Source organism: Hyla sarda, chromosome 1 (assembly GCF_029499605.1).
Source record: "Hyla sarda isolate aHylSar1 chromosome 1, aHylSar1.hap1, whole genome shotgun sequence".
Classification (NCBI taxonomy): Eukaryota; Metazoa; Chordata; class Amphibia; order Anura; family Hylidae; genus Hyla; species Hyla sarda.
Genome location: NC_079189.1, coordinates 214908839 through 214923635, shown reverse-complemented (window position 1 = coordinate 214923635; position 14797 = coordinate 214908839). Strand labels below are relative to the sequence as shown.

Genomic DNA, 14797 nt, shown 5'->3' with positions numbered 1-14797 from the left:
AACAATATCTCGACAAAGAAGCATTTTAAAATTATTCCAATTGAAAACTAATTTCATATTGAATCATGGCAGAACTATTTAGGTTGGTTTTCACCTGTTTTTCTGTGCCAGGTCCAAGTCTTCATACTGATCAAAGGGCAGCTGTAACTTCTGTTTTTTCTTTGTAGAAAAACAGAGAGGAGAATGTATAGAGAGGGTTTATCAAGTATCAAAGGCTCAGTACTGGTTTTTAATAGAGCAACTGAGCCAAGCAACACTGCTGGAATAGAGACAAGTTTTACAGCTATTTATATTTGTGCTTAACAAGGCAGTTTGCAGTTATTTTAACATCTCTTGAAGTTTAAATAAAAAGAAAATAGCAGGAAACCAAAACTTGAACATTTTGCAATCTTAAAGGAGTAGTCCAGCGGAGAACAACTTATCCCCTATCCTAAGGATAGGGGATAAGTTGCAGATCGCGGGGGGTCCGACTGCTGGGGACCCCTGCGATCTCCTGTACGGGGCCCCGGCAGCCCGCGGGAAGGGGGCGTGTCGAGCACCACACGAAGCGGTGGCCGACACGCCCCCTCAATACAACTCTATGAAAGAGCCGGAGCGCTGCCTTCGTCAATCTCCGGCTCTGCCATAGCAATGTATTGAGGGGGCGTGTCGGCCGCCACTTCGTGCGGTGGTCGACACCCGCTGTCTGGACGGAGAGCCGGGCCCCGTTCAGAGAGATCGCAGGGGGCCCCAGCGGTTGGACCCCTCCGCGATCTCAAACTTATCCCCTATCCTTAGGATAGGGGATAAGTTTTTCACCACTGGACTACCCCTTTAAGGGAGTTATCCAGCATTTTTTTTAACATATAGGCCTAGGTTGTGTGATAATTTTTATTTTAAAAAGCCTATACTTACCTCTCGATTCCCTGTAGCATCCAGTATCAGTGCGTCCGGTCCCCTCTGTACTCTGCTGACATTTGCTTCCTGGAGATCCAGATGTTACGTCATATTGCCACTCTGCCTATTACTGGCTGCAGTGGTGTCTCCCCTCATTCATTGTTTTGTGAAACGGTGATTTGACATAGCATTTGCAGGAAAAGTGTTCTTGGAGGCCAAGTGCCCTCACTCAGGGGAGTGAGGCTGGGTTCACATCACGTTTTCAGCCATATGGGACAGCATACGGCTGGGGGGAGCTTAAACCTTATGCTCCCGTATCCCTGCCGTATGCTGCCCGGATGTAATTCATTTCAATGAGCCGACCGTAGTGAAACACTGACTCCGGTCGGCTCATTTTTGCCCCGTATGTGGTTTTCCCACCGGACCTAAAATCGTATTCGACCATGGTTTTAGGTCCGGTGGAAAGCCGCATACGGGGCAAAAATGAGCTGACTGGAGTCACCGTTTCACTCCGGTCGGCTCATTGAAATGAATAACATATGGGCGGCACATGGCAGGGATACGGGAGCGCAAGGTTTTAGCTCCCCCAGCCGTATGCGGTCCCGTATGGCTGAAAACGTGATGTGAACCCAGCCTTAGAAAGGTAAGTACAGGCTTTTTCTTTTTTTTTTTTTTTTTTTTTTTTTTAAAGGCACATAAGCTTAAAAAACATATTTGCTGGATAAACCCTTTAATATTGTTTTTATTGTATTTTTAAATACTATTGCGTGTCACACACATTTTACTGCACACTAAAATATAACACAAAATTTACAGACAAAAATGCTTTTTAGACTTTTTCTGATATGTGTAACAATTTTCTTTAAGTAAATAGATTTTGGAGGTACAGAACCTCATTCAGCATATTTAGGATCTGTTTGTATTTTTACCAGTCTGTTGAGGTTTCTGGACATTTTGGAGAGCCCAGATTGGCAAGATCAGGAGCTGTTGATACCAGCTCTCTGCACAAACTGATGGAGGAAGTTGGTTGTAAGTAGGGGCCCTACTAGTACCACATCCATGAAACCTAAAAAGACTCATGTAAATAAGTTGTTTTGGTAAGATAAACTCTTTAAAGGGAAACTGACTGCAGGGTAGCTTGCACATTTTTTTCCCTTTTCACAAGGGCCCTGTGATCAGATTTAATTTTTTTAATAATTTTATATGCTTTTGTTCTTAAATAGTAATTTGTACTTGAAGCATGGTCACATTTATTTTATTTTATAATTATTCTTACAATTATACCACTATACATATTATTCAGAGTACATTATGAGCTGGTCCATTTTATGAACTAGCGATATCCTAGAGGACTGGAATATTCTTTGGTATAAAAATTAGGCAACCATTTTAGCAACAAGATGAATATCTCCAGAACAGCTTCACCGATATTCACCCGGTAAGAAGCATTTGAATCAGCATTACCCACATTATCTACCTGTATATTCAGGTTAATGTGGGTGAAGCTGGTGTCAGCTTCCCTTTAAATTGGATAAAGAAAGTATGAAATGATCATTTCTCTTTTTTTTTTTTGTGTTTCTTTTTTCAGCGGCAGTCGATCTTCAAAAACCTTTAAGCCAAAAAAGAGTATTCCGGAGGGCTCCCATCAGTACGAGTTACTAAAACATGCAGAAGCCACTCTGGGTAGTGGAAATCTGCGCATGGCTGTCATGCTGCCAGAGGGAGAAGATCTCAATGAGTGGGTGGCTGTGAACAGTAAGTGCTTAGAAATTCTACTTAACAGGTATATGTGGTCAAAGAAGGTACCTAAATCTATTTTTATAGTAAACATCTAATTAATATAATATAAACACTCCAGTTCCTGACTCCTAGCTATTACTAAGTATGCTTCTGCTTTGTCCTTTAAATGCTCTCGTTTAAATTTTGGGAAGCACATTGGGGGCCAGGACAAAAGTAGGGGCAGCTTTTATAAAACACTCCACATATGTGTGTGTATATATATTTATATATGTGGATTTCTAAAAATGTTTTACTGCTGTGTAGTGCACTGTGGAAAATTATTGTTGTCCACAGTAGGCGCTTTCTCTGAGAGCTATGGGTCCTTTTTCGGAGATAGTGGGGGGCCCCATCAGTCAGAGACAAGATATTTTTCTGTGGACAAGACCTTTTATTATGAAATATACCTATTGCCAATTAAGAGGAAAATACTAAAGAAGTTTTTGCCATGTTAAACTATACCTCCCATTATAATCTAGGCAGTGGTAAGGTGCAGGCAGAACAGCCTGCTGTCTGTGGATTGTCCACCCTGAAATTCTGGGGTCTGAGGCCATACTGTGTCTTTCTCTTAGGGCCCATTCACACAACAGAATATCTACCCGGACATTACTTGTGAGCGCTGCAAAAATCAATTGGTGCTAGGGCCGTGCTGACATCTGCCACCCCCATTGATGTAACAAACATGACCATTCATTCGGAATTTTAATTTCCCTGGCAGAAAATTTTGCAGTGTGCTCAGTGCAGCAGAATGCCACTAAAAATAAGAGGCTGCTGCATCAGAATTTTCAAGAGGAATTTCTCCATTGTAAATGAGCCCTTAGGCTAGGTTCACACTACGGAATTTCCGCCTGCATTTCCCCTTTGAAATTGCAGGCAGAAATTCCGCTTACTAAAATGTATAGTATAGTGAATGGGTTTCCGTTCACAAATTCACACTTCGGAATTTGTGAAGTGGAATTTGTTAATGGAAAATCGGCTTTAAAATTTCCACCTGAAGAATTCTTCAGGCGGAAATACTCACAGAGCACATTGCAGTCTATTGGAGACAGCAGTGTCCGCTAGGTCCTAGCGCCGACTGATTCAGTCGGCACTGGCCGCACTCGGAATCTCCAGGTGGAAATTTTCTGGCCGGAGATTCCGCAGTGTGAACCTAGCCATACTGTCATATTATTGTTAGGTGCAGAGTCTAAGTGATTGCTCTTTGTCATGACTCAAGTAATAAAACTGCTTATGTATTAAATGCTTACGGGTGTTTTTTTATTTTTATTTTACAGCTGTGGATTTTTTCAACCAGATCAATATGTTATATGGAACCATAACAGATTTCTGTACAGAGGAAAGTTGCCCAGTTATGTCTGCTGGTCCAAAGTAAGACAATGGCCCTCATTTACTATTGCAAACCCGACATGTTGTCTGTCTGCACCAGAATTAGCACCAGAATTTGTGCCAAAATTCTGAAAAACCCAACTAACTCTCCATTTTACTGAGAAAACCCGAAAAAGGGGCGTGTTCCCAACCTTTTTAAACAAAAACCCAACATATTTACTAAGATTTCCACAGAAAATGTGGTGGATTTGATCTGAAGAAAACCCCACAGATCAGAGCATGTGTAAAAAAAAAAAAAAGCAAAATGTAGGGAAAATTGCAAAATGTAGGGAAACCTTAGTAAATACCGTGGAAAAAATTGAAATTGAATTGAAAAAAATTGCAGTTAGCATCAGAAGTAGACTATCTGTAATGGAACTATGGCACAGCATTGTGCTAAAACATTATCTCCTCCTAACGTTTCGCCAAGTCCGTACCTTTGAAAAAGCCATTTAAAATGGCAAAACGTTAGGAGGAGAGGAGATAATGTTTTAGCACAACGCTGTGCCATAGTTCCATTACAGATAGTCTACTTCTGATGCTAACTGCAGAACGACATCAGAAGGCACACCGTAATCCATTCATAGTAGTCTGTGATACATACACTAGTAGTTCAATCATAAGGAACAAAGATGCACACAGCGTTGAAAGTTTTAAAGCACCACTGCCATCTAGTGGCTATAAAGCACAAATTCACTGGCAACTTTTAAATTGACCTAATAAAAGTTATATCTTAACTAACAATATGGGGTCTTTAGTCAGGGTTATCCCTGAGGGGATTTATTTCCCCCAAGTAGGTTTTGTTATACATGACATCACGATGACCGCTGGACACGGCCAGGCTGGTATGTTTCCTAGAAGGCAGGGGGACCCCTAGTGGCCAGTTTTTTGACTGGCTTTTTCAATGGGAAAGGCTATTAAATATTTTACCTGTATCAAAACTGCAAAAGCAACGCATGGGAGGGTTATTTATCAACCAAATGTTTTGGCGTTAAAAAGTAGCACATTTTTTGCGCAACGCCACATTGCAACTTTTTACAATTTTAATTCTGTGCTTGCCAAATGGGCAGCACTTGCAGGAAAGAAGGTTTGGCCTGTCACGTCTGTTTAGTCGGTTTACTAAAACTTAGCTGAAATTTATAAATCTGGTAAATCTTAATCCAGCAGGGTTTTACTTAAGACTAGTGTGTAAAACTTCCCCACTTATATCTGTACAATTCAGCTGCTTTTACATTGTCTTCAGCTGCTTTTAATAACCGTTAGGATATTTTTGTGAGCAAGAAAAGTTGATACTATAATTATCACAATCATAAAATCCCTATTTCTCACAAATAACATGACAAATAATCCAATAAAATAAATTCACTATCTGAGAGAAATCCACTGAAAACAGTTTGTCTGGATTGAAAACACATCATACCACCTGTTTCCTCCAAAGCATAACAACTGCATAGCAGATCAAAGCCTATTAATGTTTTAGATCAATGGCTCAAAACAATTAAGGTCCATGAGCCACATTCCAAATTGTACTACTTTCAAGGACTAAAATAAACCTAAAAGTATATATATATATATTTTATTTTAATGCAAAAAAAACACTTCACCTCTGTCCTTGAGATGTGTCTAGGATGATAGGCTATCGTCATCCTATGTTGCTAATCTATGACAACTCCTAGAAAAACAAGGCAAAAAGAATATTCCTGTGTCATGGACCACCATCTAAGGCCCCATATTCAAGTCTTGTACCACCCCATGTACAAGGTTTGTGCACTGTGTTGCTACACTGTTTAAAGTAAAACATTGACAGTCAAAAGTCCCTTAATAACAGTTACTCCCATGAAAGTGTCAGCCTCACTACCTATATAATTCACTGACAGCTACAATGCCTCTCCTTAACAGTGACGGCTACCATGCAGTGTACATTATTTTACACTGACTCTACGTACGTATGTACGTACAATCATGGCCTTAAATGTTACCACCCCGGAAATTTTTCTAGAAAATTAAGTATTTCTCACAGAAAAGGATTGCAGTAACACATGTTTTGCTATACACATGTTTATTCCCTTTGTGTATATTGGAACTAAACCAAAAAAGTGAGGAAAAAAAGCAAATTGGACATGTCACACCAAACTCCAAAAATGGGCTGGACAAAATTATTGGCACCCTTTCAAAATTGTGGAAAAATAAGATTGTTTCAAGCATGTGATGCTTCTTTAAACTCATCTTGGGCAAGTAACAGGTGTAGGCAATATAAAAATCCCACCTGAAAGCAGATAAAAAGGAGATAAGTTCACTTAGTCTTTGCATTGTCTGTCTGTGTGTGCCACACTAATTATCAAGAAGTTTGCAACCCATAGCACTGTAGCTAATCTCCCTGGGCGTGGACGAAAGAGAAAAATTGATAAAAGGTGTCAACGCAGGATAGTCCGGATGGTGGATAAGCACCCTCAAACAAGTTCCAAAGATATTCAAGCTGTCCTGCAGGCTCAGGGAGCATCAGTGTATGCATGAACCATCCGTCGACATTTAAATTAAATTAAACGCTATGGCAGGAGACCCAGGAGGACCCCACTGCTGACACAGAGACATAGAAAAGCAAGACTACATTTTGCCAAAATGAACTTGAGTAAGCCAAAATACTTCTGGGATTGAGCAAGATAGAGATTTTTGGTAAAGCACATGATTCTACTGTTTACCAAAAACAGAATGAGGCCTACAAAGAAAAGAACACAGTACCTACAGTGAAATATGGTGGAAGTTCAATGATGTTTTGGGGTTGTTATGCTGCCTCTGGCACTGGGTGCCTTGAATGTGCAAGGCATCATGAAATCTGAGGATTACCAATGGATTTTGGGTCGCACTGTACAGCCCAGTGTCAGAAAACTGGGTTTGCGTCCGAGATCTTTGGTCTTCCAGCAGGACAATGACACCAAACATATGTCAAAAAGAACCCAGAAATGGATGGCAACAAAGTGCTGGAGAGTTCTGAAGTGCTCAGCAATGAGTCCAGATCTAAATCCCATTGAACACCTGTGGAGAGATCTTAAAATTGCTGTTGGGAAAAGGCGCCCTTCCAATAACAGAGACCTGGAGCAGTTTGCAAAGGAAGAGTGGTCCAACATTCCGGCTGAGAGGTGTAAGAAGCTTATTGATGGTTATAGGAATCAACTGATTTCAGTTATTTTTTCCAAAGGGTAAGCAACCAAATATTAAGATAAGGGTGCCGATAATTTTGTCCAGTCCATTTTTGGAGTTTGGTGTGACATTATGTCCAATTTGCTTTTTTTCCTCCCTTTTTGGTTTAGTTCTAATACACACAAAGGGAATAAACATGTGTATAGCAAAACATGTGTTACTGCAATCCTTTTCTGTGAGAAATACTTCATTTTCTAGAAAAATTTCAGGGGTGCCAACATTTATGGCCATGACTGTAGGTACGTAACGTGTAGTAAAGTGTAGTAGTCTGTGCTTTCCTATATATAGTGAAAAAAAAATGTGTAGATGCATACATATGCATGCAATACGCTAGGTGCATCGGGAGGGGGGTAATGGGGAGCTAAGGAAGTATACATTGGGTAATACAACATATTAAAAAAAAAACAACATGTGAACTTGGCCTTTTTGACAATCCAGTGTAGAGATAGTAAATCACAAAAAAATTTGTGGGATTTGCTTACATTTTTCCAGAGCAACATGAGAAATGAAAGCTAAGTTGTGATTGGTTGCTGTGGACAAAGCATACACATTTTCATCTAATGCAGGTTGATAAGTATGGTCCATTGAGTTGCATGCAATCTTGAGCACTGCATCGGTCACTACAGCAAGTCCCTGTGCTGCTCAAAGCTAAAGCTGAAAAGTGAAAAACAAAATAACAAAAGGACACTTTTTTATAGGTATGAATACCACTGGGCAGATGGAACAAATATAAAGAAGCCTATAAAATGCTCTGCTCCTAAATATATTGATTATCTAATGACTTGGGTACAAGACCAGCTTGATGATGAAACACTTTTCCCCTCAAAAATAGGTAAGAATATCATCACAAATAAGGGAATAGTATAATATGTAATATTTACTTTACTTATAGCTCTTCTGTCATTACATTTTTTGGCTATACATTGTGATTTTACTTAAAGGTAATAAACTGTGCATCTGATCCGTAAAGACTGCACAGTCCTGAATTTGGGATTGTCTGGGAATTTTGTTTTAACAAAGGGGCCTGCTGGTCTGATGGCTCCCCATCCTCCGATACCCACCCTGCAGGAACTTCCTGCTCAGTCAGTCATTATTGATGGTGTTTTATTAAACATATAAGAGGGCTTTCATTTTCAAATGTATGCATATGCAAAAAACAAACAAACATGCATATCTTGCAGTATACTTTTTTTCTTTTTTATACCTAGTGTATACCTTACATGGGCACTGTCACTTGGAAAAACATGCCCTAGTCCAAAAGTTTTGATCTATCGGCATCAGATCGTTCAGACCTCAACTGGTCAGGAGAACGAGCAAGGAGAAATCTGCGCCAAGCGTGTTCATTCCTAGCTCTATTCCTTGTGACCGAGTCAAACTTTCAATGCAAGTCAATGGGTCGTCTTGGTCATAAGCATAAAGAGAGCAGAGAAGTGCACTCAGTCGCATGCTCTTTTCCTGGCTTGTTCTAGTAATCGGTCATGGTCTGAACATTCAGACTCCAACTGATCAAAACTTTTGACATTTGTGTCATGGAAAGATGCAATGCATCTATTAACTATGCCACGAATTGAGATCCACTAGATTAATATAAACCATTTCCACCTATAGTACTATCGCATAATTCTCTCTTATTATAGGTGTTCCCTTTCCGAAGAACTTTATGTCTGTTGCCAAAATTATATTAAAGCGACTTTTTCGAGTCTATGCCCATATCTATCACCAGCACTTTGACTCAGTGATCCAGTTGCAGGAAGAGGCACATCTTAACACGTCATTCAAGCACTTTATATTTTTTGTTCAGGTAATTATGTATTTTATTGTTATTATAACATACTGTAATTCAGTTAGCTGTTTGTTTTTGTGGACTACAGTTTGCCTGTACTGTCTGCCAGTGTCAGTTATTCTGATAGCACTCCTCTGTGCTCTCTCCTGTCTAATAGTACTCCTCTGTGCTCTCTCTCCTGTCTGATAGGACTCCTCTGTGCTCTGGTGCCAGAAAGGTATACAGATGTGTAAATTACTTCTATTGCTGTATACTACAAGTTGTGTAGTTCTTTCCAGTACTATTTGCTGACACCTCTGTCCATGTGAAGAACTATTCAGAGCAGTTGAGGTTTGCTATGGGGATTTTCTCCCACTCTGGACATTTCCTGACATGGACAGAGCAGAGGGGGCAGCACTAAGGCTAAGTTTCTACTTGTTTTTTTTGTGGCCCAAATAAATCCAGGAAAAAACACCACAGCATTTTCAAAATTAGCTGGCTACCAAAAAATAAAAAAATAAAAAAAAGGATGCACTACTGATGGAAAAAAATTATTTAACAGAATTTATATTTTTTATAACTACATTTTTATTAATTTTTACAGACTGTTCCATGATGGGAGTAGTAGTACTTGTACTAATAGACATATCGCCCCCATACGATCCTCCTATCTATTGCAGAGATGCGGAACGGCTCTATACATCGCTCGCATCTCTGCACTATACTCTCGCCGGCCAGTGATGTGACTAGAACATATTTTCCACCCAGAGTGGGGATTGGCCAGATGGTTGCAGCCAATCACAGCTCTCAGAGGGAAATATGAATGAGTGATGTTCTAGTCATATCACTGGCCAGCCGGAGTATAGTGCAGAGATGCGAGCGATGTAGAGAGCCGATACGCATCTTTGCAATAGATAGCACGATCGCATCGGGTGTCATGAGTGTTGCTGTGATCTGTCCATAACTGCAGGTACTACTACTCCCATCGTGGAGCACACTCTGCTCCATGCTGGGAGCTCCAATACCTGAATTAATAGACAGATCGCAGCGAGTGTAACTTCTGACACCTGTTGCGATCTGTCTATTAATGGAGGTTCTACAGCTTCCAGCATTGAGCAGGGTGTGCTCCATGTTGGGAGTAGTAGTACCTGCAGTTAAGGAAAGATCACAGCGGATGTCACTCCTGACACCCGCTGTGATCCTCCTGTATAATGTATAAATGCAGCCGGATGCTCTTCTATGGTCCCCTGCATTGACGTGTATATATACACCTATTCATATTTCCCAAAGAGAGTTGTGATTGGCTGGAACCATCTGGTCAATCACAGCTCTCTGCAGGAAATATGAATAGGTGTATGTATATGGCAGTGCAGGAGACCATAGAAGAGCCAGCCGCATCTATACATTATACAGAAGGATCGCAATGGACTCGGGGTGATCTGTCAATTAAGTACAGGTACTACTACTCCCATCATGGAACAGTGTGTTCCATGCCGGGAGTAGTAGTACTACCTAAAAATTTAAAAAATAAAGAAAAAAGTGAAAAACACACACACACTACATTTTTATTATTGTCGGCTATATTGTTAGTGCCCTGCTCGCACACATAAATTGATCCGTGTTTAACAATTCATAAAAATTGTTACAACAAAAAAGCTAAATTTTGTTAGATACAATTTTTCCATCTCCATCACTACTGAATCTTTTTTTATTTTATTTTTTTAATGGTGCCCTACAAAATGTTATCAAAAAAGGTATCTCCTTCACTTTTCTTGGATCGCTAAAGTCCAAAAAAGAATAAAAACTGCCTGCAAAAACACCAAAGCTAAAACCCAAATGTCGTTTTTCTTGGCGTTTTTTTTTTTACTTCCATAGACTTCTATGGGAGAAAAACCCCACGATTTCAGGGGGGAAAACGCCACAGGCTCAACATGCTTTGCAAAACCGCCAAGGAGCTAAAAAAGAGTGAAAAAAATGCCAAAAGGATTAGAAAAACGCCAAAGTGAAAAACGCGAAGTGGAAAAAGAATTTTGTGATTTCTCATTGATTTACAGCTAACATCAGGCCACATAGTTTTTTCAATGAAAAAACGCCATTGGGGCCGTCTTGGCGTTTTTTGGGGGAAAAATGCACACAAAAAAACAAGTAAAAACTTAGCCTAAGCACTGTGGTCAGACTGAAAGGAACTACACAACTTCCTGTGGAGCATACAGCATCTGATAAGTACTAGAAATCTTAAGATTATTAAATAGAAATAATTTACAAATCTGTTTAACTTTCTGCCACCAGTTGATTATCAAACATTTGTTTTTCACTGAAGTACCCCTTTAATGTTACAGGGTCAACTTACCATTCACATCTACAAACAAATTTGAACCAGTTAAAATGCAACTATTCATGTAGATAGTGATTTGACTTGATAACTGTACCTAAGGGCAACAGAGGCTGTCAGAATTTCTCAGAAATGCAAGCGTAATTCATACGATTTTATTTCAGGATTAAAATATTTTTCACATTATTACACTATGTAGTATGTACACCTATGGGCCTCTTGTAAATGTTTTCTGGTTAGTCTCCTTTAAAGTCAAAAGTTGCTATACACTGAAGAAGCTTTTATCCCATATTCATTTAATAATAATACATGTCTGACTACAATTAGTAAATCTCTGCTCTGTTTACACTGGCATTATGATTTCTAGTACAGGTGCCAGGATAGATATGATGGATCTGTAGGGATCCTTCATGATCATTTATGATCTAAATGACGGATCAGAATTTATTCTTATTGTACAATGGATCAGTCAGCTTTTTCAGTAAAAAATTTTCTGCTGGATACAATATTGCAGCATGCTATGCTATTCTGACCATGGAAAAGGTCTGACATCCTTTTTTCATTGAAACAAAAAGCTCCGTAGTGTGATACCGTTGTTGCACAAAAGTAGCTCAGGTGGATGTCACGCTTACCAAAATGGGTTACACTCCACCAAGTGCAATAATGGGTGAAGGTGTAGAAATCAAAGAAGATAAGGTGTCCGCAGCCACTTCACGTCTCGTAAAATACAGATACAACAGGGGTAGAACTCCAAGGTGTGGACGGGACAAAAGGGCGCTCAACAACCAGGTAGCTAGACCAAACATTTATTCACCCATAATGCAACGCGTTTCACAGCACAGCTGCTTCATCAGGCAACATGCCTAGTGAAGCAGCTGTGCTGTGAAATGCATTGCATTATGGGTGAATAAACGTTTGGTCTAGCTACCTGGTTGTCGAGCGCCATTTTATCCGTCCACACCTTGGAGTTCTACCCCTGTTGTATCCTTTTTTCATTAGGATCGTGCTGGTCAATAGTGCAATGCAGACATAGTCATGTTGCTGTGAATTTCAGACTGCTGTCTCCCTCCAGTGGTGGGACATGGTAATCTGAATCTGTTCTGTGACCTGTAATAGATCTTTTATGTGGGCATGCAGTGAGGTCACTCACCAGTACCTGTAGGCCCATATCAATCTGATACAGCGGTCTAGGCGGCTGCAGGAAGACAAAGGCTAAGTGACTTTTTTAAATGTATGTATTTTTTTCTTTAATAATGACTATCCAATCAGGGAGGGTTTTAAGATATAGGACATAGTTCAGAAAACTGTAGATCCACTATATATACATCACATTTGTCTTTCACAAAAGTAGGTTGTGCAGCTGTCATAGGAAATAGCTTCCTCATATTGCCGGAGTATTAGGATCGGCTGTGCAGAGCCGAACCGGCTGCGCTGCCTCTAGCTAGTGCCAGTGCCGGGTTTATCTTAGCTTTCTACAAGTGTTGCATGTCATAGGAAATATCTATTCGCAATGAGAAGCTCTAATGGTAAATTTTATTGACAATTCACAGGAGTTCAACTTAATTGACAGAAGAGAACAAGCTCCTCTACAGGAATTAATTGAAAAACTGACATCCAAGGACAGATAAGATCCAAGCCTCAAGTGCACAGATGCCTTTCATTCAGCAAGCTTTGTTTTATCATTTCTGTTCCATTTATAACAGCCAAAACCTATTTGACTTTAATTTTTTTGCGTGTGTGCTTACAGAGGGAATGTGATGTAACTATTTTCTTGCCTTCTAGTGATTCCAGTTGATTGTATTTTACATAAGCCGTTTCAGAGGAGAAGGAATCTGTTGTACCCCTGTAATACTTTGCACACCCTTTACTGCACTGATGAGGTTGTTATGTATAATGTGCCTAATTTAACTACGCCTCAATTTCTACTCAACCACTAAAGATAATGTACATTATTACATGAATGCTTGCTGATTTCTGAGCTAGTGTAGTAAGCGGCCAAATGGAACACAAGAACTGATGTGTAGGATGTATGGCCGTGCCCATATAAATCAGTGTAAACCAGACACTGTACACATTTTCATGTTCTGTATGTGTCCAAAATAGACTCTTTTAAACAGGAAAAAAGTGATTTTTCCTATTGCGTTTTTGATTCACAGTCACTGGAACTAATGTATGTATATTTCCGACACAAGGCAGCATTTTCACATCGATCTCGATGCTTGCACAGGTTTCAATAATGTATGCCTTAAGCTAACGCTGATCCTACAGCTAACAAGGAAGAGTTGAATCCTGCATTTTTTGTGGTTTGGCATGGTCACAAGAAGCAGGTAACCAGTAATAGGAATGTAATTATAACTTTATAAAAGTGGACATACAGCAAATACTTTAATTTGTATAGCAATATTTGGAAAAGCTTAGGCTTATGAATGTGGATTAAAAATAGTTGAGAAACAGTTGACCAAGTGCCAGGAAATGAAGTCTATGGCAACATGTCAAAGAAACCAATAGGTTAGGCCAATAGGTGGACTTAACTATCAAGGGCTTCTGTACATGTCTGAACACTACTTTGGTGAACTTACACAGACTTATAGGGGTCATCTACTGTAAAGCATACTAGGATGGAGGATAGACACTTATTGGCTGTGCATCATCATTATCTAAAACAAAATAAAAATGAATTCTTCAGAATCTATAGTGTCAATGGTCTCTCCAAGATACTAAGACTCAAGCCGAAATGTGAGCAGTTGTTTCCAATGAGCATATCACTAGAAAGCCTAGAGTATCAATAAAGCTAAAGTCAAAGAGCTTTAGCAGTTTAATAGTTAAAGACCACTTGTGTGAATAGCTATTATCACATGTCAACCATCGCTGCTGATCGATATCCTTAAAGGGGTATTCCAGGCAAAAACATTTATATATATCTATATATATATATATATATATATATATATATATATATATATATATATATCAACTGGCTCCAGAAAGTTAAACAGATTTGTAAATTACTTCTATTAAAAAATCTTAATCCTTTCAGTACTTATGAGCTTTTGAAGTTAAGGTTGTTCTTTTCTGTCTAAGTGCTCTCTGATGACACCTGTCTCGGGAAACACCCAGTTTAGAAGAGGTTTGCTATGGGGATTTGCTTCTAAACTGGGCGTTTCCCGAGACAGGTGTCATCAGAGAGGTCTTAGACAGAAAGAACAACCTTAACTTCAGAAGCTCATAAGTACTGAAAGGATTAAGATTTTTTTAATAGAAGTAATTTACAAATCTGTTTAACTTTCTGGAGCCAGTTGATATATATAAAAAAGTTTTTGCCTGGAATACCCCTTTTATGGATAATGATAGTATTGACACAATAGTTATTGTCAAGGCAGTCCACAATATGTAGTTATTGGTCAGCATTTTTAAAGACCATGGGATCTCTATAAAGTCTGACCTGACCTATGCACTAGTTACTGTATATTAAAATACAATTTGATATG

The 14797-nt window shown here is 39.4% G+C and overlaps 1 protein-coding gene across 3 annotated transcripts in view; it reads left to right on the top strand.

The window, feature by feature from the left end:
* The window catches only part of MOB1B (MOB kinase activator 1B), a 79064-nt gene extending 64814 nt beyond the window's left edge, over window positions 1–14250 (top strand). For all 3 annotated transcript variants that reach the window (XM_056568693.1, XM_056568680.1, XM_056568690.1), the window contains exons 2-6: window positions 2465–2631; window positions 3927–4020; window positions 7914–8047; window positions 8853–9016; window positions 12860–14250. In XM_056568693.1, coding sequence (XP_056424668.1) covers window positions 2577–2631; window positions 3927–4020; window positions 7914–8047; window positions 8853–9016; window positions 12860–12937 — 525 coding nt within the window. In that variant the 5' untranslated portion in view covers window positions 2465–2576 and the 3' untranslated portion in view covers window positions 12938–14250. The remainder of the gene's footprint in view (window positions 1–2464; window positions 2632–3926; window positions 4021–7913; window positions 8048–8852; window positions 9017–12859) is intronic.
* Window positions 14251–14797: the final 547 nt, after the last annotated feature.